The 22,105-nt window shown below is 43.0% G+C and overlaps 2 protein-coding genes and 1 pseudogene across 3 annotated transcripts in view; 2 read left to right on the plus strand and 1 right to left on the minus strand.

Moving 5' to 3' along the window:
• Positions 1-22,105, minus strand: part of LOC310891269 (nuclear pore complex protein Nup153-like) — a 270,187-nt pseudogene that overhangs the window by 187,512 nt on the left and 60,570 nt on the right. The window lies entirely within an intron of this gene.
• The window catches only part of LOC310891245 (nuclear pore complex protein Nup153-like), a 65,465-nt gene that overhangs the window by 25,032 nt on the left and 18,328 nt on the right, over positions 1-22,105 (plus strand). The gene's annotated exons all lie outside the window — the stretch shown is intronic.
• Positions 710-5,256, plus strand: LOC310891249 (tRNA selenocysteine 1-associated protein 1-like). Its single transcript, XM_083853520.1, has 4 exons — positions 710-1,120; positions 3,304-3,499; positions 4,026-4,071; positions 4,886-5,256. The coding sequence occupies exons 1-4, from the start codon at positions 960-962 to the stop codon at positions 5,020-5,022; spliced, it is 540 nt and encodes a 179-aa protein (XP_083709646.1). The 5' UTR covers positions 710-959; the 3' UTR covers positions 5,023-5,256.

Below are 22,105 nucleotides of genomic sequence, written 5' to 3' on the forward strand. Positions count from 1 at the left end.
TATGGTGGCCAGGGAGGCGTGTGTGTTTGTGTGCTTCCTCTTCTAGTTAAGGTTCTGGGGTTTGGTTTAGTCAGGAAAATTCGATGAGGCACCTTGTGTAAAAGGAAATGTTAACCAGCATTTTTCAACACGGTGTAGTCCCTTAAAAGTGTCATAGATGAAAAGAGGCCATAAACGCTGGGGGAAAAAGTTAGTGGGAAACTGAGAGCAGGATCACATTCAGTAGCGAGAGAGCAGCAGCCTAGGGAAAGCTGATGAATGACTGTAACAGATAGTTTTATTTTAAGTGTAAAACAACACTCAGTACTTTATAATGGTGGTCTTACCAGAGGGTTCTTCTCCATGGCTCCTAAAAGCACGTCTTGAAGGCATTCGAGTGCAGTGAACTTAAGCTGTAAGAGTTGGGCTGGTAAGCTTGGCCTGATTTGAAGCTGTAGGCACGGGGCTATAATTTCTGAACAGGCTACAAAAGAAACTGTACCACTGTGCTTTTCAGTGCTCCGTTTAGCAAAGCCATCAAATTGTTGCAGGCAATTGATGTTGTTCTTCTAAGAGCACCTGAAAGATATTTTTGTTTGAAGAGTTCAGAGGTACCGGTTAATACTGGTTCAGATAATTACAGCCAGCTCTTGGTGTTTGTGACCAATAAAGTTTGTGGCTCCAAAAGGAGTGGGTTAGTGCTAACTGATTAACTGCTGTATATGCAGAAATATGGAATCTGATTACTTACGCAGAGAGCACTTAAAATGTATTGTTTTGCTGGCTCTCAGTGAGTTGCATCTTAATGCTACCAAGGAATAAGCTTTTTGCTTCTGGCCCAAGTTTTTTAATTTGGTGAAAGCCTTTTCTGTGCACGTGCACATGCCAGAGAGGTTGCTTAAGTAATAGAAGCTATAGTAGCTGCTATCTTCTGTTTTTTGTAGAAGACAGAAATTGAATTCATTAGCTTTGTAACTGTTATGCATACTAGAATTGGTTTTCTCCCTTTTGAAAATAGTAGAGGGTATGCCTATGTCAGATTTGGTGAGCAAGGTGATCAGATGAGGGCACTGCAAGACTGCCAGAACGCACCAGGCCTGGGGGGAAAAGGAATCCGGCTGAGCATAGGAATTTCTAAAAGGTAACCAAGGAGTTGTGCATTGATACAATTATTCTAAATAATCAGATTCTTGTAGCTCTGCCTTTGGAAAGTCTGTGGCCCTTGCTCTAGTGGCTGTACACAGGATGCAGTCTACAAAACCAGAAATGCAGAAGTCCTATGTTTTGACTCCCTGGATTCATCAACCTGCTTCAGGATGGCTGGGGGAATCCAACTGTTAAGTCTAGCCAGACAGCGCAACTTGGGCTTAGCTGCCATTGTAACCAGCCTTGTTTCTCAACAGCAGCAAAGCTGAATGCATTGGTAAATATTTTCAGGTTTGGGCCTGCATAAGGTAGAAGGGACAACAAGTGGTTTTATATGCTAGGGAGTTCTTGTTCTTAGAGCTTTCCCTCTAGTTTGAGAGAAGCACATAACTAGTTTTACAGTGGGTTGACAGGAAAGAAGTGGGGGGAAAAATGGGAACGCAGGGAGAAAGCCAAAGGCGTTATTACTAGAACAGGTTTAGAATGCTATTCTTTGCTTTTCATGAGCTTAGGGCAATGGGGAGTTTAAAGCTTAGCACTTCCTGAGAGGGTTTCTTACTCTACCGGCTCAGTTCTATCACTTATTTAAGGCAATTCAGGTCTCTGAACGGTTAAAGAATTGACACCAAATTTGATGAACTTTGATCCAGGATACTGACAAAACAGGACTTCATATAAACAATTTCAGTATGTTCATGAGGTTAGCTTGTGTGTTCTGTTAAATAGTAAAAAATGACACTTCTGTTTCTGTTTACCTAGCATAATTCTGCAAATGTTGCCTCCTTCTGCTTTAGAATGGAAATGCTCTTCTCCAAGAGAGCACTGTCCAAACTTCTTTGCCAAAATTTTTTGATTAAATTAATATTGTTTTATTTTGAAAACAAGAATAAGCCACAAACATGTTTTCTTGCTTCGGCTATCCAGAAGAACGTCAACAGTATTTTCAGATTTTCCTTCCCTACACAACTGTATGTAGGAAGAGTGCAGTTGGAAGCAGAAGACCTAAGATGATGTATCTTCTGTTTGTTTACTACAGTAACAAGACAATGGATTACCTCTTTATTAGAACTTGTGTAGCTTTGCAGTATTGAAACAAATGTAGGTATTAAAATACACATCAGTAATACGTTTCTGAATGGCTGAGTACCGTGCTCTCTTAGCATTGAAATACCCAGCCATTGGATTAGTTTGTCCCTCATGTTTGCTTAGTTTGGAAGCTATTTCAGAATGCCTTCAGCTTGTATTCTTCCCCAAAAGCATAGAACTCACTTCTCTGCATCCCCAATTCAAGTGAGAGAAACTGGGCACTGCAGACACAGGAGGTCTGCCTGTACAGAATCAGTGAAGACAAGTCTAAACAGCGGATTTTTTTGAATATGCAGCTGGGTTATCTGAATGTTCTTTATGCAGTGTACCTCAGTTTTAGTACAGATAGCACTTGTCTTGGTTCTTGTCATTAGTCTGAAGCTGCCCCTGAGAAAATCTTGAAAGGGAAAGTAGTGAAAGCTAATCAGCTGGCCCTTTCTTCTTAAGAACCAGCGTATTTTGTAATTCTCCCACTAATAATAAGGCGTCATGCTGGAGAATCGCGATTGTGTTGTTAAGCAAGACTGACTTCACCTGAGCGGTATAGTTGGCAGCTGTTGAATGTTTAATGGACTTTAAACAAACAAAAAAACTGAGCAGGTGGAGGTAGACATGGCAAACTGACAGGCAGTGTCAGATGCTTCTTTGAAATGGATAATCTGACTCCATTCACTTCTTTCTGGAAATAAGATCTAGTAATTAAACAAATAAAAGATAGAAGGGTTAAGACTGCATCTTTAAAGCAGCTGTGCTTGATAAATGTCTCTGGTCTTAAATCAATCTTTAGCAAAGCACAGAGACTTAGCAGCAGCTTGCTTATGCCAACGCTAAAAATACTTGATGTGTACAGGTAACCATGTCAAGGCTCTGGAGTTAATCCATGAGAACAATTCCTTCTGGTATTGGCAAAGGTGAGGATGCTTGCTTCTATAGAAATGAGGTTTTGAGCTGTGACTTAAGCTGTCACTTAGGTGACTGTTTAGGAAAGCTTCCTTTTAAGCTTTGAAGTATGTAAGCTAACAAATTGTTTAAGTTCAGAACTGGGTTTACAGTTTCTTGTTCTCTGACTGTATGCAACTCCTCATGTTTCAGACTGAAAGCAGAATTGCAGCGGTACCAGTCATACAACTATAATGATTATTACCAAGATTACCAGAACTACTACTCGCAGAGGAGTTACGATGCTTACGCTGACTACAACTACAGCTCCTATGCTCCCTATGACAGCATGCAAGCTGTTGGAGACTGCTCTTTAGGAGATTCTTTAATGGCTCCAGCTGTTTTTGAGGTAAAGATAGTGCACGCTTGCTGTAAAGAAAATATTTCACAGATAATATGTTGTACAGATTTGTGTGAATCAGCAAAAAGAATCCGAAGTTGAAAACATGCTTTCTGCTTAGTGTGAAGTTAAAAGAGCAGATTCCATTCAGAGGTGTTTGTATTTAAGTGCTTAAATAGTAAATCCATAGAATTAGTGATTTATACACCATTATTTGTTCACGCATACCAAAGAATGGTTTTGACAGCATAATTGCGTACGCTTCTTCTGTTCCTGTTCTTCTGATTTGCTTTGCTTAAAGCAAATTAAACAGTTGTTGTAAGTGGTCTTATCGTGGTCAATGTATTAGTTGTGACCTCCGGAAGTCCCTTCCAACCTGTACTGTAATATTGGCTTTCTTCTTAAAATAAATAGATAAAATGCCATCTATCCTTGTAGTTGTAGGAAGAAGGAATGGGTTGAGACTGCAGCACTTTGAATCTGTGATGCTTTCTGAAATGAGTTATGATTAAACTTAGCCTTTTCTGTCTTTCAGGAATCTTCAGTTATGACTGCAATCGGTGATGACCTAATTACTGACGGTAATAAGGGTTCTGTCATTGTCACTTGAGTTTAGCCATACTTGTGCCTTTTAACAATACAAGCCAACCTCTACTGGATGAAGAACATCTTGAAAATTCAGCTGAGGTCAAACCTCTGTGGGGTTGATCTGCATTCAGCTGGGGTTTTAAAGCTGATACAGCATACACTGACCGCATCAAGTAAAACGGGACACTGTCAATGCTTCGCAGCAGGTTTCTTGTACCTGTGCCTTCATTCCCATTTGAAAATGGTCTAAGACAGAATTTTGTTCTTTGTATTGGTTCCGCTAAACAGATTTTGTATTAGAAACTCAGTAATATGCAAAAGCTTTGTTCTCCACCCTGAGGTAAAAGCTTATGTTGCAGATTCCAAAAGGAGGATTCAGCTTGCACTTATACGGTACAAAACATATTTGTGTCCTGGAAGGTTTGCAAAGTTCCTCACGTGGAGGCATTTTGTGTTAGTGTTTAGAAACTATCCTATGTAACGTGTATTGCCGTAGAAGTGAATTAAATGACTCTTGGGAGGGTTTCATGGCTGATTATCCTTAAACGTTATCTTTACTATCTTAAACATTGTCTTTGTCTTTATCTTGAAAGACAATTCTAGTCCCAGCCTTCTAATATACAAATTCCCAAAAGTTGGAGCTGTGAGGCTCAAAATTTTAGAGGACTAAATACCTCACTAAAATTAGTAGATCTAATAGCTTATTACACTTAGCTTAAAATACATTTTGTTAGCCATTTCACATGAAGTTTTTTTGTGCGCATGCCTCAGATTTGATACTTGGACTTACCAGGCTTTTATTTTCAGATCCACAGCTCTACTTGGATGTTGATGAAATGAACAGACAATTCACGGAGACAAGCGAAGAACTCTACGATTCACTCATGAATTGTCACTGGCAACCTCTGGATACGGTCACTTCTGAAATCCCCTCTGCTATTTAAGTGTCTTCTAGAGCATGACCGTTAGGACCAAAGTGCTAAAACTACATTTCTTCTACATTATTCTAGCTCATAAGTTTTAAAGCACAATGATAGGTTGGGGTTTTTTTGCTATGCTTTTGACAGTTTCTGTAATCTTTTTGTTCATCACTCCCTTCTTGGAGCATCATGAAGTCATGTAAATATTCGAGAAATGTAAAGAGGTAAATGGGGTCTTATCTTAAAGATAAGACTTGCCTGTGTAAATAAAAAATTTGTTTCTGCAAACCTGCCAGCAAGGGATTTTACTTGTACCTGTGTGCAGCACGTTCTCTTCCGGCTTATGGAATTTAACAAGGTAGTAAGGGTATTTCATCTGTCTTTATTTTTATATGGGCATTAGGACACAAGCAAAATCTAGCTTCCCCTTGTTTTCCTGGTTCCTTAGGTAAGCGACAAGCCAAGCCTTTCATGTGCTTGCTTAGACTGGAAGTATGTATGGGAGACACTCACAGGCCTTGCTATGGAAACACCTGTGCCCACTTTTTCCTGCAGGCTGCTGGCTCTAACTGTACTACTGATACATGCTAGGTCAGCTAAAATTGGCTTATAAATAGGGTATGTTAAGCATATGGAAGTGTAGACTTCAACTGCCATAGCTACAAACATCCCGTGGAATGAGGATGATGTCTGCTGGCACTCTCTGCATCAGCATTCAGTTTTCCCTTGCCCTTCTTACTGTTAGACTTCTCAGCTGACGCTTTACAGCGAAGAAATTGCTACAACATAATCCGTGTTCTTAAACCTAAAAAAAAAAAAATCTTGGAGAAAACAACTTGCTGGTTTTCCCTCCTTGCTGGCAAGGAGAAAAATAGTCCACCAGGAACAACAAAAAAATCCTAGTAACAGCTCCTTAAGTTATACCCTCTGCTACCCTCTCTGATTGCTCTGGTCTTCCTTCATTCGTGGTAATGAAGTTTTTAAAGCTCTGGTAGAAGGATGACAGCACTCAAGTCAAAGGAGATGAGAGCAATGAGGAAAGCTTTGCTTTAAGCTAGAGCAGTCTTGCGAGTTGCTGCCTTTATGCTGTTCTTATCTTGAAGGGTACAGAGTCTTTTCCAGTCATAGGGACTCCATAACCCTATGAGTATGGAGAAATAGTTGCTAATTAACAGTGTGTATAATAAGTAAGTGAGGCTGGAAACAAAAGAATATTCCTCCAAGAAAAAAAAGGAAGCAGAAATTACTGTACTTAATAGCTGGGGAAGCTGTTAAAGCTAGTTGACACAGTTCTGGTACTGCCGTGTGTGTTTTGGGGGCAACATAAACCATAATTGCTGTGATGGCAGGTAAGAATCCAATTCTTTTTTATGGCTTAGTGTAGTCAGTGAAAGCAGTGGTCCTAAGCTGCATGCTGTTCTTAAATGTAATGCAAATTCTCTTTTGTGACTCCTCAGTACTTCCAGGTTACTTGTAGCTGATCACCAGCAACTGCTTCTGTTAGCTATTAGCTGTTGGGTTTTTGCTAGGAATACTTTCAGTCCTGAATTGAAATGATGACATCCTGAAACAGAAGAGGCTCTTGGAGTATTGTAGGAAGCACATTCTTCCTGGTTCTAGTGCAGGTGTACACGTAGGAGGAGACAGAAGGCAAAGAACCTCACATAGGTGGAGGGGGTGAGGTGGCATCACAGTTAGAGCTGTTGCAGTTAACTCTTCCCAAAGCATGAAAGCAACGTGGCTGGGAACAGGGATTTGTTGGGTTGCTTCTTTGTGTGAGCCAGGGAGTCTTTTGAGGGGCAGATTAATAAGAATATGACACAAGGTAGAGGTGGAATAGATGAAGCAAAGAATCTGGGTGGGAAAAGGGTTGCTTGTACGTGTCTATGGAATTGTTTCAGGGGACTGAGCTGGGGCAAATTCAAGATAATAGATGCAGCCTCCTTGAATTTGGATGGCAGTGCTGAAGCTTCAAAACCTTACAAGGTTTGATGCCACTTCAATTGTAGTGCATAGCTGTGGTACTTGAGCTCAGAAGTGCAAACTGCACAGGATTTTTTTATCTATTTTCTTCAACGTGAGCAGCAAAACATCTTCCAGGAATGTGCCTGGGTGCTACGCTGCTTTGACACGGCTTGCTTTGCATCACCAAACACAGTAGTTAGGTTGCATCGAGTACTTTGTGGAAACATTCATTGTGTTGTCACACAGAAATGGGATGCTACAGATGTGTGTTGGCCCGGCAGTATCAGTGCTGTTTTTTGGCCTTTGAGAGGTTGGTCCATAACATGTGACCTGTGTAACGAGAGGCCCACATAGATTGGTGACTTCATTAAGTCTGATGCTGTGGTGGTGTGTGACCCAAGGCCCTGAACGTCAGAAAATCAGGCTGTGGCCACCTATTTTATGCAGACTTTGCCTATTAACAAGGTCTCTACACTGTACGTTAGAGACGTGCGCCTCCTTTTCCGGACTAGATAGCGAAAATACCAGTTTTGTAGTTCAGTGAATGAGATTGGTTGGGCTGTTTGTTCTCCAGAGCTGAAAAATGTTGGGAGTGTATTCTCTTGGAGTCCACAGAAATGAAAATGATGAGAGGAAGAGAACGTTGGTTGCAGCCCGCGTGCTGCTGTTATAAAGGAGTTCTCTGATGTCTTTTTCCCTCTGCTGAGACTTATCAGCCTATCGTCCTTTCCTGTTAGGAGCGCATACCTGGCTTGGGATGGTGTGCGCAGGGCAGATTCTTTACCGTAAGAGCACAGTGAATGCCAGACTTCTTCCTGTACTGCCGTGTTAACCGTGAGTCACAAATTCAGGAAGCAGTGATTGCATCGGAACTGCTAGAATGCTTTGCGGAGTCTTTTTACTGGGTAAACTTCACAGCTGCAGTTACAACTTCCAGCCTGTGTTAGCTGAACACATCGTACTGGTGCCCGCCATCAGTTTGACAAAGATGGGATTGCAGTAGGAACTTGCTTTTTTCCTTCTTTTTAATTAAACAAGTCTTTGAAGCAACTTTTCCAACACCGCCATACTTCACTTCTTCCAGTTATTTTCTGTTTTACTTAGCTGAAATGTTTTTTTTTCTTCCAAGCTTGAGGAAGTTTTCTACAAGAATGTCCCGTAATGATTTCATAAACTCTTTTCGTTGTACCTAGCTGCAACAGAGAATGCTTTTATTCAAAAACCTGCTGGTTTTCTTTTCCAAGAAGTAGTGGGGTTTTTCCTATCTCTTCACTGATGGGAAAGGCTGTAGGACAGTAGCTTGAGGGGCTACTAATGCTGTCATCAGTGAGCCGGGAAGAGGCAGGAGTCCGAAACGGGTAAAAAGTACTTAAAAGGATACCAAAAGAGTAAACGGTACTTAAGCCGTGGATGTTTCTTTTTGCAGGGATGCTCTGGACCAACCGCTTCTTTCTAGCGCTACCTCAAAGTAACTTGCAGATAGAACTCACAGGGAAGGTTGATCAAATGGTGATGATCGCTGTCATTCTGCTGGACACACAGATACTTGCCTTTCGTTTTGGCTCATTTTTAATACCAATTAACTTCAGTGCCTCGCGTTAATAGACACCGTTTGACTGCATCGGCAAATGTTTCTGAGTCGTGAGTGTCATTAAAGGCCTGTCACCCTATGGAAATCCTTCTAAATAAGAAAAATGGCATTTAAATAAATAAATAAAGCAGCGTTTGAACTTATGAGCAAACCTAGCGTAGCTGCCTTTGACGCTGATCTGGAGGAGAAAAATCACGTTATCACACTACTATGGTTGCCTTAATAGGTTTGGTGTACATGAGGGAGGGAAGTATTATGTGATGTTTGCCTAGCTATTACATGGCCGATGCAGGAGGGGTTTTAGTCAGTTCCCTGAGCACGTATTGTTGCAGAAGTCGGTGATTTCACTGCCCAATGTCTGTTATTAAGGGCACGATTCATGTCCCGTTATCGTTTTTATTCTTTATTTATGTGTTTATTTTCTGGGGCGGCGATCTGTCACGATGCCCATCGTTCCCCTGCCGTGGGGTAGAATTTAGCGTGACGACTGCTTCCCGGACCAACGGGGCCACGAATCCGGCCTAAAACACTGCTTGTGCGTTGGTTGTCGGCGTGGGGGCTGTTGGTTGTCGGTGCGGGGGTATCGGTTGTCGGTGCGGGGCTTTTCTGACGAGCACTGTGGGCTCGGGGCGCCGTCCCACGCCCGGCGCGGTGCTGCGGCACACCAGCGGTCGGCGCCACGGCGCGGGGAGGCTCTGGAGGTGACTCCTAGCCCCGTGCTTACGGTGGCCGGGCCGGGGTTCATTATGGCGGCCGGGTCCTGAGGGCGGGAGCGGGAGGGCGGCGGGACCGGGACGGGACCGGGGCGGGGCGAGGAACGGGAGCGGCAGCGGGAGGGGGGGGCGCGCGTTCCCGTGAGGGGAGGGGGCGCGCGAGGGAGGGAGGGGGAGGGTGTGAGAAACACTCCGTAGCCAATAACTTGGGCTCAGGCGAGGAGCTCGGCGAAGCAGGAATTTATTCGCGATCGCAGTGGCGGGCGTCCCGTCCGTGCGAGGACTACCGCACACCAAATTTCCCTGGTGTATTGCCAAGCACTTCCCCGTGCAAGGGCTTACCATACACCACATTTCCCGAGACTCTTCCTTTCTCTCCCTTATCTCACGCTTCGTCCGTCTCCGGCCGCGCCCCTCGCGGAGCTGCGGAACCGCGGATCAGGACTCCACACTCGCTCCGTACAAAAGTACGTCTCAATCACACGGCACACAGAGTCTCACCCGACCCCCAAGGCAATACTTCCTATTTCTTACCTTGGTCTGTGCACAGAGTTACCGGATCAATTCTCAAAGCCGGAGTGCCTGCCTTCTTCCCTTCCCCACTCCTTCACGGATCCTGCCTCTTTCATCAGTCTCGGGCCCTCTGTCAGCTCTCCGCAGAACCGCCGCCGTCGATGCACAGGACCGCTGAAATCAGCGGGGCATGCCTTCCTGCTGCTGCGGCGGTGGGGCTCCCCAGTAGGCGACTGGCTCCCGGACGAGCCCCCAAATTGTGAGAAACACTCCGTAGCCAATAACTTGGGCTCAGGCGAGGAGCTCAGCGAAGCAGGAATTTATTCGCGATCGCAGTGGCGGGCGTCCCACGAGCAGGAGCGCCCCTGCTGGTTCCAAAACCCAGTTTATATACTTTTTGATGACGGGACCCTCCCCTGTTTCCCCACTGAGGGGGTGATCCAGGCTCACAATCTGTCTGATGCTTCCCAGACAATGCATGGCCTTCAGTTGCCGGCCTGTTAAATTTCGAATTTCTTTCGACTTTTTTACTGGTTGAAGCGGTAATGGTTCTTCACTTACCTGACTTGACTCAACACCGTGATTTTCCCCGAATTGTTCTACGGAGTCTGGTTGTCTGCATTTTACAAGGTCGCCTGCTAAGCGTTCTTATCGCTGCAAGCACACCTCGATACCCCATTCCTTACCTTTAAACAACGTAACTCTGCAAAAACAACATTTTTATTCCCACGAGGGGCAGGGCAGGCCCCGCGGCGCGTGGCGGCGGGGGGCGGGGGGGCCCCGTGACGGCACCGAACGCGGGGGGGGGGCGGTATGGCCTCGGGCGGCGCGACCGGTAGCGGCGCGACCGGCAGCGGCATGGCCGGCGGTGGCAGGGCCGGTGGCGGCGGGGCGCCGGGCGGCAGCCCAGGAGCCCGATCAGGAGGAGGAGGAGCAGGAGGAGGAGGAGGAGGAGGAGGAGGAGGAGGAGGAGGAGGAGGAGCGGCCGGCGGCAAGGTGAAGAGGCGGCGCCACCGTTTGGGCGCCGCGAAGCCCCCCTGTGCCAGGAGCAAGCGGGTGAGGAGCGGCCCCCCCACAGCGGGCCCTTCCCCCTCAGCCCACCAGTTACCCCCTTACTTACCCCCTTACCTTACCCGCCCCTTTATCCCCTTAGTTACCCCCTACCCACCTCCTTACCCCCTTAGTTACCCCCTCGACCGCTTAGTTACCCCCTTAGTTACCCCCTCGACCGCTTAGTTACCCCCTTAGTTACCCCCTCAACGGCTTAGTTACCCCCTTAGTTACCCCCTCAACCGTTTAGTTACCCCCTTAGTTACCCCCTCAGCCCCTTACTAACCCCCTCAGTTACCCCCTCAGCCCCTTACTTACCCCCTTACCTTACCCGCCCCTTTATCCCCTTAGTTACCCCCTACCCACCTCCTTACCCCCTTAGTTACCCCCTCAACGGCTTAGTTACCCCCTTAGTTACCCCCTCAGCCCCTTCCTAACCCCCTCAGTTATCCCCTCAGCCCCTTACTTACCCCCTTACCCCTCTACCCAGCCCATTACCCCCCTCCTCCCCCTCCCCTTCACCCCCAGCCCGCTGCCCTCAGGACCCCCAGTGCCACCCCCAGGGCTTTCCCCGCTCCCTGCACCCCTCCTCAGCCCATCATCAATTCTCTGAACGTTACCTGCCAGGCTTTGCTTCTCGTTTGTGCTGTAGGGTACAGCAGGTTGATGGTGAAAGCGGTCCGTCAATTCGGGGTGTGAAAATCCCCGTGCTGGAGGGGGGACGCGCCGAGATCCCTCCCAGCAGCTCTTTGCTAAGAAATGTCAGGACGCCCAGAGAGATGCTCTGGAGATGCCCTCTGCACGTTTGTTCAGCCAAAACCTCTCCGCTATTAAATGAGCAACGTAGCTGAGGGGATTGATTATCATATGCAAAACCAAGGGAGCGCTACGCATGGATAGCTGCTCAATTAGGTTTTTATCACTTGCAGAAATGCCAAGTCCCTTATACCACATATTGACAATCAATCTTGTCCATCTAAAGCTGGCCTGGAAGGGCAATGCAAACATTCCCCACGCTTACAGAGCAACCGTTGAAACCTCTGGCTTGAACAGTGCATTAATGTTGAAAGTGCCATAGCTTGCGTGTGCCGACACTGTGTAGCTAACTGATAAACCTTACACGTGGATTGAAAATAATCAGTGGAGATGGTTTTCTAACTTTTCCATTGTCTGTTATCTCTGCGTGTTTTCCAGTAGGTTTATTTAAAGAGTGTGCCAGAGCAAACACGTGCGTGGGGATATCTGGGGGATTCTGCACAGAGAATGGCTGCTGCACATCCAGCGCAGATCAAATTAACAGTAACTTATCGGGGAAGAATTTTAATGATTTGATAAATAGACAAACTGATAGGTGTTACATGTGTGCATTTATTATAGCAGTTAGCTTTGTAACCAGACGAATCGTGCAAATGTTCATAACGTAAAAGGACGAGCTTTGAGCAGATAGCTTGCTTAGAGCATTTGTCAATTAATTTCAGTTTATTTTCAATATCATGTCCACTCTGCAGAAGGTTCTGTGGCTTAATGTTAATTGTCTCTCAGTGATGCAGTTGGGGAGGCACGAAAGCGACCGATGCGATTTTGTGAGGTTATACCTCTGGTTCTGATCCCTACCCCGCTGTTTTTCTCATCCTTCCCCCTACAACTTTAGTCGATAAGTCGATTCTTAGAAATACTTAAATAGATGTGTTTTGTGTGCTTGTGATCGTAATTACAGCCCACCAAACCCTCTGTCTCTTACCATTAAGCTCTGAAGGTGCCTGGGCACTGTAGACAGTATAGTTAGCAGCTTCAAAGTTCCTGGGAACTAGTCCTGGATCTAATTTACTTTTTTTTTTTCCCCCTGCCTGCAGGAGGGATGATTAGCAGGATGCCTAGCTCATGATTGTCAGCTTTCTGGATATTATTTTTTATTATTAATTTTTATTATTAATTATATTCATTTATATTAATGTATCTTTTATTTAACCGTAGTTCCTGGGGCTTTCGGTCAGGTGGGAATTCTCCGATCGTACCCGATGTATGCCGCAGAGTCAGTCTTCTACAAAATACAGCAACAGCTTTAGAAGGCTCTTGCAAGAGGAGGTGCTGGTGCTATAGCTATAGCTGTGTTTCTTCCAGGACATCTTCTGGGTTAGCCTGACTGTTGAGAGCAGAACTGTTTTTTGTGCGTATAGTCACTGCAATTCAGCATTACTAAAATTGAAAATATTTAGATTCACTGATTTTAATGGGTAGTATGGTCCTGACTGTCGCAGTAGATAATTGCTGAACTTCTGGTTTAGTTGGTTTTCACGGGAGGGTGCGAAGAGGAAGAGTCCTGGAACAAGTCTGTAGGTCAGGAGCTGTTCAGGCGTAGAGTTTCCTGATAGCCTTGCAGATTGACGACCTGCTGGTGAATTTTGGCAGAGGTTTCAAAACTTTGAACCTTGCCAAGGTCACTTGGAAGTGCAGACAGTGATAGGTAGTTGTAAATCAATCTTAGGTGAATTTTAGGTTTACCAGAAGTGTAGCGATCCTATGCCAGGGATCAACCTCGTCGTCGTCTTCTGAATATTTGCTGTATAATATCTGTCTTCAAGGTCCGTGGAAGGTGGTATCGCAGCATATGCTGTTGACTGTGTTTCTGTAATTAAACAAGTGTTTTTTCTTTCAAGCAGGGAATAATTAGCAGAATGACAGAAACGGTGAAAAATATTGTACCGGCCTGGCTGCAGAAGTATTTCAATAAGCGTGAGGAGGAGTGTGTAGACAGAAATGAATCTGCAAACCAGGAGGAGACTCCGGTAAACTATCATCACGATTATGCAGATGAAGATACCATAATCGATGAGAGATTCACGCCTGAACCAGCAGGAATTAGTAGACGAGGTATGTGAAAAATCATTTGGAATTCTGGCCATCTGTATTTATTCACAGATTTCTAGTTTTGAATCTGAATTTCAAAAGGAAATTGGAATGAGGGTTTTGACAGAATGAAAAAAAAACAAAAAAAGTCGAAACAACTGTTTGTGAAACCGTCTTAGCTTTAAACTGTATACACAGTTACGAAGCATACATCTTATGCTCTTGGAAGGCATCAGTTAACTTTAGGTACTCTATTAGCCAGGTGCTAAATGCTGAAAATAAGTCATTTGCAAGTGTGCTGGGTTGCATTTTCCATCTTTTAAAAGATATGGAATGAAAATCTGTCTAATTGCCTAAGGCAATTAAAAAAATTAATTTGTTTTGCAGTCTTCGAAACAAAAGACTAGATGCTAGAATGGCAGAGGAAAATTCCGTCTCGTGTCCTGAGTTTGTTTGTTTTGTTTTGGTTTTTTTTGTTCTGGGCTTTGATCAATTTAGTAAAGTTCCTTGTTAACTTGATGGTGAACTGGGGAACTTGTGCACGGATGTGGTTTATGAGATTATTATCCTTAAAATATTCAATAACTTTAAGGTCTACGTGGGGGGAGGGGGTGTCTTTGAAAAGGTATTTGACCGTTGGCAACGAGGTTTGCAACTCCTTTACCTCATGAAAGATTAATTTGTCTTATATCCAGTGCCTCTCACTGTTCCTGTAGTCCTGTTGTATAAATTTGCATCTATTCTTATTTGAGTTTCTCTTAAATTAGCTGTTTTGGGGAAGTCAGCTTTTAATAAGTAAAGAAGTTTTGTCTGAGCGTGCGTAGGTAACCATAGATAATGTGGAAAGTCAGTTGCTTCTGTTGTTGGCAGAATCAAAAAATAAGGAGGAAATATCTTTGCCTCCAATCTCATCTAATTGTAAACAAGGAGATTGATGGCTTTCTGTGTAGCTGTAGCTTGGGAATGAGTTTGGAGAAAAGAATAGAGAAGGTCTTCGTGACTGAGGAACACATGTTGGCTTTCCTATGTAACTGCGTGAAAGGAGCTTTCAGTAAGAACAGCTGCACTGCAAGCTTGCTAACTCCAGGAGATCAGGAGCAGGTGGACACCCTGGAACCTTTTGCAGCTTATGTTGCTGTCCGTGGGTGTCGAATACTATGCTTAAGAATAAGATTTTTTTTAGCAAGATAGACTTCAAGGCCACCTATTCCAGGCCACTGGCATTGTTTGCAGACCCTTTGCTTCAAGAGGGAAAAATGCTCATCTGGTTACTTGGGTCAACATCCTTGTCCCTTGGGTCAAAATCCCAATAGTTAATGGGTAGGAGATGATGTTTTGCCTCTAACGTGAGCTGATATGGAAGAACTTGGGAAAAAAGTACTGCAAACGTTCATTTTCATGTTGTGTATTCAGATTAATGTAACCTTTGTTCCAATATTATGGAAGCTGCAGTGTTATCTGTAATTTACCGTGTAATCTCAAATTTTGTAAAGCTTATTGCAAGCTGTACATGGGAGAAGGAGTATATATGTTTGATTTAGTGAACGGCCAAGTCAGCGTTAGAGCATTTGAGCACGGGGTCAGAATGTGGTGTTGTAAAACCTCATAGTTAACTACTTCTGGATGCAACATTAATACTGTGTATCGCAAGCAGTGTTGTTGTTGTAGCCAGACAGTTAGATGCAACCGTATCTGGGTGAGGAAGAAGTTAAATTTGGCTTCTCTCTTTTTGCGCTTAGAACTTGGCAATAGCATGGCTGTCGATAGGAAACAGGTTTTGGCTTCTGTGAGCTTGTCTATAGCAAAGCTAATTATCTCCCTGTTCTTGTCTAGAACCATCCACAAGTAGATCAGCACTGAACTTCCCAGTTGTGTTAACAAGGCCCTCTCTTCATCGGAGCCGTCTGAATTATACCATGCTGGATTCTCCTGTCCCACCTTGTCAGCCCTCGACATCTTCTATATTTGGCATTGGCAGTCCTAGGCTGTCCTTGATAAAAGAAATAGAAGATTCTACCTCTCAACAAGACGATGATAACATCTCAACAACCAGTGATTCCTCCTCTAGAGCATCTGATGAAGGTGATTTTTGTGTTCTCTGTTTAATTGACTTTTTTTTTAATGTGAAGTACCTTGCGTTCTTTAATATTCCACATCACCTTAGTAAATAAAATAGGTGAATGTCAACTTTGGATGCGAGAATTAAATTGAATTTTTAGTGTTTTAGAAGTATATAATCCTATCACCTTTTTAATAGAAGCGTGCTTTGGAATACGTTTATGATACCCTGATGTTAGAAAGAGTCAATGCTGAAATATACGCATTCAGCTAGGTTATATGTAAATTTTGAACTGGGACGGTAGGAAATCAGGCTGACTTGCCGTAGCTTGACAACTAGGCTGATTGTCTAGAAGGAAGAGTGACTCAGAATATCTAACAGACAGCTGGTTAAATGTGAATAAGTGCAGGTGACAAATAGGAACACGAGATGTTTTCCTGTGTTTCAGCAAGAGAAGATAAAGAAACTACTCTGACATAAGCTATAGGCTGTTTTTTGACCTTTCTTGGTAGAAGGCTTCAGCTGTCAATACTTTCATGTCTTTTGCCAAATTCATTGAGGAAAGCACACCATTTTAAAATAAAAAATAAGCATCGTGTCGATGTAGGTTGGTACGTAGGTCTTCTCGCTGAAAGGGCGAACAGCAGGTTTGCAGCTTTTTCTAGTCCCCCATATAGACAGGGACTGACGTGTGCTCAGCAGGTTTTGCAGAGAACTTTTGTACAGCTGAGAGTAGAGTTGCTGGGCTTTAGCAATATAACCTGAGTGCACTAGAACTTTCTGGTGTGTCTTCGTAAAACATACATGGGCAGAAGATCGTTAACTCTTAGAGCAGCCTTTGGGGAATCTTCAGGTTTAAAACCTGTGCGATTATGATCTGTGCTGGCCTCCAGCCTTTTACCAACACAGAAAAAAGCTTTGTCCGTACAAATGCACTGATGTTTATGCGGTCCTCTTTTATCTTAGCATGAAGGAAAAAAATACCTGCATTGGAAGCACAGTATTAACTTGGTAAGATTGCTGAAAACTACTTGCAGCTCTGTGAACAGTTTTCAAGTTTGTAGGTGATACTTGGTTTTCAGTCTGTACGTGAAGTTGATCTATTTAAAGAAGCTGAAGTCATGCTTATTTTTCTGTATTGAAGAACTTGATTTAGTGTGATCTTTATTGTTAAAGTTCTGTACGTACGAGAGGCATTTACATCTAGCATACGTCATTTTGGCAGATGTTGCAGTTTTAAAAAATACTTCATCGTCACTGCTCTGGCCCACAGAAGCTGAAAGAACTCATTCCCTCTCGCAGCATTCTGCAGCTAGCTCTAAGAAACCTGCATTCAGTTTATTTGTTTTTGGAGGACTGTGTCCTGTAAGTACTGCACAGTATTTCTTTTAATCAGTTTGAATGTGTACCTGTTTTTCTATCCACTTCTCATACTGTGTTTCCGTAGGTACGTGGAAGCACGTCTGTTTTTAAGCAAAACCAGCTTGGGTTTTCTCCATTATACCCCGGAAAGACGGCTTATGCCGGTGGTGCAGCTGTAAGATCAAGGCAGCCAAAGACGGAACCTTATCAGGTATGAGAAAAGTAGTGTAGTGGGAAATAGTGATGGAAATAATAAAAGGAGCACTGCCGAAGGGGAAAAGTTTTGCCAAACAGTTGCTCTTCTGCCCTCTTGGTCTACAAAAATAGACGAGATTGATTTCTGTTTAAATTCTTTAATGACAGTTTTTACCACAGGTAACACTTGTCAGAAAGAACAAGAATGACAGTTTGGGCTAGTTGTTGGTAGTTGGGGTTTCCTCTGTTGTTAGGTCTTTCAAAAAATTCCATTTAAGTGCCATTGTCTGCCTCTGACTACATTACGTTAAAATAACTTGATGCAAAAAAGCCAATGACAGCATAACTTTGAAAACTTGTGTTTATGGTAGCAAAAGCTACAGTAGTCAAACCTGGCTAATATTTATCTGTGGATCTTCTTTTCCAAGCATGCCTACATTCATGCTATGGATATGTTGTATAAACCTGCAGTCTTTGAAAATATCTAAAATCAACTTTGCTGATCCTTTGTTCTTCTGGTACACAGAGGCATGCAGGACTAAATGCAGTCCCAAGATAAGCAGTAACATGCTTTCTGTTTTGAACGATTCATATAGTTCTTGGAGAGAGTTATTTGCCCCCAAGAGTTCTTGGAAATAGCAAATAAAAACTGCTGACAACTCTGATTAGCTAGAGCTGAATCGAAAAGGAAAGTCAAATCAGGTTTGGTAGGAATGTATTTAAATGAAAGTGACTTTTATCGATAAATCAAAAGGAATTTGAAGAAAATGAAAACGCGGGTTTGCTGGCTCTGTTCTGACAGTCCATTTGTGCAACGGAAAAAGGGCAGTACAAGTACCTCACTTACGGGAAACCTTGAAACCTTGTGGTGCAAAGCTGGGAACCCTCTTTGGTCGGCTATTTTTGTTTTTTACAATATTACTGCATTATGGTAAAAAGAGGAACCAAAATACTAGGCTTTTAAAGGAGAGAGTAGCTTGCTTCTTGCTGCTTGCTGTGAATGACAGCAAGGTACTAGAGAGTCCAGCGAAGGGCCACCAAGATGATCAAGGGACTGGGAGCACCTCTCCTCTGAGGAGAGGCAGAGACTGCTGTGCCCGTTTAGCATGGAGGAGAGGAGGTTTGGGGGGATCTTATTGGTGTATATAAATACCTGAATGGATGGTGCAAAGAGCATAGAGAGCCATTGTGTTTTCAGCGGTGCCCAGTGCCAGGTCAAGAGGCAACAGGCACAAACTGAAACGTGAGGCTCTGTCTGAGCATCAGGAAATGCTTTTGCACTGTGCGGGTGATGGAGCCCTGGCACAGGTTGCCCGGAGAGGCTGTGGAGTCTCCCTCTTTGGAGGTCTTCAAGAGCTGACTTGACATGGTCCTGGGCAGCCTGCTCGGGGTGGCCCTGCTTGAGCGGGGGGGTAGACCAGGCGATCTCTAGAGGTCACTTCCAACCTTAACCATTCTGTGGTTCTGTGAGTCTCACTTGTGTTTTTACACGCTGCGTGGTCTGCTTCCTGTCTTCACATCGTGTGATAAGCACAGTGTGGTTATTTGAGGGGTTTAACCTGGGAAGAAAAAAAGTCACACCAAAGGAAGTTTTTGACTGATATTTGAAGTTGGGTGGTGCAAATAAACAGTTTACTTTTTCAGTGTAATGTTTAGATCTGTTACAGTTTAAATCAGATCTTTATCTTTTAAGACAAAGATTTGCAGCCAACTTTAATCTTGGGGGAAGGGAGGAAGCAAGAGAGAAGTAAAACTAGTTCCTGGTTATGATTGTATACACTGATTTTAAGATGGTACACTTAGACCATCGTGAAACTCTGAGGTCTGTGTTGTTACTGAAAATGCTTTCTGTACCACAAGCCTTTTCTTGAGTTCTGTTTCCCTGATTACTGCTTCGGAGGCCTTAGCAGTCCTAGCATCATCCGTCTTGACCTTTTACAAGTACGGAGTTCTTTTATTGCTCGTGCAACAAGCACGTGCAAGATGCACTGAGGCCCAAGGTAAACTTCATTAAACTCCGAACGTATTCTCTTCTTTATGGCTTGAACTCCCAGTGACTGCATGTTTCTCTGTCATCAGAATATATTGATTGTATCATCAGTGTAGCCTTGGGACATAAAAAACATGCCTCCTTAGCTGAGAATTGACCATTGTAACACTTAAAATGCTAATTTTTCAGGCACAAAAGAGAGCGAAAGCTAGAGAAGAAACTGTGCGGTCCCACGCTACCTTGAGTACCTCAGCGTGGTGCATCTTGGAGGCAGTGGAGAAGCTGTCAAGCCCTTTGTTGGTAAATAGCACTTCTTTTAATCTGTTTTTGCTTCATGTGTTTATAAAACTTAGTAAATGTGCCATCAAAGGATAAAGATAAAACTATTCTTCCTTACGTTGTGGCCGGTTTAATTTATTGCGCTGTTTTTTCAACAGGATGCTAAAAGAATGACATCTCTTTTGCCGCTGTGTTGTGTAAGTTGACCATGAACCCCCACATTTTTGTTGCAGGGAACCCTCTCTCTCAGGAGAAAAAAATTGCCCTCTAATATTTATGCTTTGTTTTTTCCCTCAGCCTCCGGACATAGATAAACCGGATATTACTGACTTCCAGTCCAAACGAAGAAAGGTAAGAACCAATAATGTCTTAAGCTGAGGTAGATAACTTTTTCAATGCTTTATCACTATTAGAAAAATTTTCTCAAACCTCAGTGACAACATAGACATCAAATCAAGTTAATATTGGCATGTATCCACAATAGATGATGGGCTGTGAAGATTACTCAGGTTAAGAATTATGTTATCTTTGTAAGTTGAGAGCAACAGCTCTAGAACACACCAAGTCGTTTTATCTTGTCCCCCAACTTGGGGTGAAGCTGCATATTAAAATTCCTCTTGAGGCAAGTTTTCTCTTGAAGAAATGATCACAAATAGAAAAATACTGCTTGAGTGGTCATATAGACTTTGTACAGACTTCCGTGTTCATTCGGGCACAGAAAACTAATTTTTCTGCTTTTTATCACCATTCAAAGTAAAGAGGAGGAAAATTGTTAATTTCCGACGCTATAAATCTTACGCTCCTAAATTCCTATTTGGAGGTAGCACAGAACTGGTGATAATGCTGTGGTAAAGCATGATTTCCTTTCATTTTCTTTAAAAAATGAAAACTAGTCATCTTTTTTTGATGACTTTAGTTAGGGGTATTCTTGGGCTTATTAAATTGCAAAACCCTTAAATGACCACTTGAAGATCAGGTGACTGAAGGAAATAACAAGATGTGCAAACTTTTCATCTTCTGTTCTAATGAGAAAAGGGACAGTGTCTCAAGAAGTTTCTGTGCTAATTCCTTGACTGGATGGATGTATAATTAAGTTTACAATCACTTCAGAGTTTACAAACATCTCAGATTTCCTGGACCATCTTTTCACCATCTGCCAAATTACAAGGGCATGGAGAAGTGAAGTATATCATAAATATTATCCAAATAACTAAAACCAAATCTGGTGTGAATTCTCAGTTATATTATAGCAATACACCTGTGATAAGGCATTAAGAAAGATCTGCCAGATTTGCAACAGAGAGCCTGAAATTGTCAGCCACTAAATGAATGTTGCACGCAGCTGTCAGTGGGTGAAAGGAGATAGATTGTCTATTCATAATACTAGAATTCATAATGGTGGCGGGAGAAGGGTAGCCCGTGATGAGAAGCAATTATTTGCTGAGGAGACGATCGTGTGTTTTCCTGCTAAAGTGAACATGCGGTTGACGGAACACTTGTGCACTCGGGCTAAACTTCTGCAGTGGGTAGCAGTGATGTGGTATTTTTCTTATTTCAAGGAACTGTACCAGGCAGAATAGCTCTTGGTGTATTGAATGCCTAACTGGGGGAATTAATATTTTTCTTTTTTACCTTTAAAACCAGCAATGAACCGTCGTTCACTCGAAGTAGATTTGTGAACTTACATAAAACATGTCTTATTCAAGGTTTCAAACTGAATGTAATATTTTTTAGAAAGATGTATTTTTGTATACTTTAGAGAGAGTGTGAATCCTATTACTAAGAGCTGGGAGATACTGTGAAATTAAAGCTGCGGTGTAAACGATTTCCTGTTGGTATTGATTTGAACAATAGCATGCTTCCTAAGACTGTATTTTCTGATCCTTAAGACCGCAGGCGGAGCCATCGGTAAATCTTGTAGCCTTTAGGGTTTGTTTTCTGTCTGACAGTTCAGTTAAGTCAGTTTTGCAGAACACGCAGTGGTCTGTGTTAAAAATTAACTCTGGTCTGTGAAAATGCTTTGAAAAGGGAAGTCAAACCCACTACTTGAAGTGCATCTAATGCACATGTAAAGCATTGGATCATATTTTAATGAATGAGATTATTGTAAGACTGACAAGTTGTTTTTTTTGAGTGTGTTCTATTGTTTGTGTAACTTTGAAGGGGGAAAATGTAGGGGATGTGAAGCCCAGAAGCCTGTATAATTAGTTGCTTAACACTTCGAATGTTAAATTAATGAATTAAGCTACTAAAAAAAAAAAATCACAGTGTGGGCAGAGGAAAAGATAGGAGCATATTCTAGGAACATGGATTATTTTAATTATGGTAGCATGAATTATTTTGTCTATGAAGCTAACTGCCAAATTTTGAAACGGAATTCAGTCAGACTTTGGCTACTTATATATAGCTTTATGGATTTCGTTACTGGTTTTCTGGTGATTTCCCTCTACAAGTTGAACGGTCTTCAGAATTTTCAAATTGTATTCACTGAGTGCCAAGACCGATGGGGGGAGGTTTATAGTTCTGTAATTTGTTTTCATCAA

This window comes from Anser anser (assembly GCF_964211835.1).
Source record: "Anser anser genome assembly, contig: HAP1_SCAFFOLD_60, whole genome shotgun sequence".
Classification (NCBI taxonomy): Eukaryota; Metazoa; Chordata; class Aves; order Anseriformes; family Anatidae; genus Anser; species Anser anser.

Excerpts from the sequence above, each read along its gene's own strand:
- LOC310891249 (XM_083853520.1), top strand. The coding sequence starts at position 960 with ATGCATACTAGAATTGGTTTTCTCCCTTTTGAAAATAGTAGAGGGTAT. Across the intron at positions 3,500-4,025 it reads TGGCTCCAGCTGTTTTTGAG|GAATCTTCAGTTATGACTGC; the intron begins GTAAAGATAGTG and ends TCTGTCTTTCAG. Across the intron at positions 4,072-4,885 it reads TGATGACCTAATTACTGACG|ATCCACAGCTCTACTTGGAT; the intron begins GTAATAAGGGTT and ends TTTTATTTTCAG.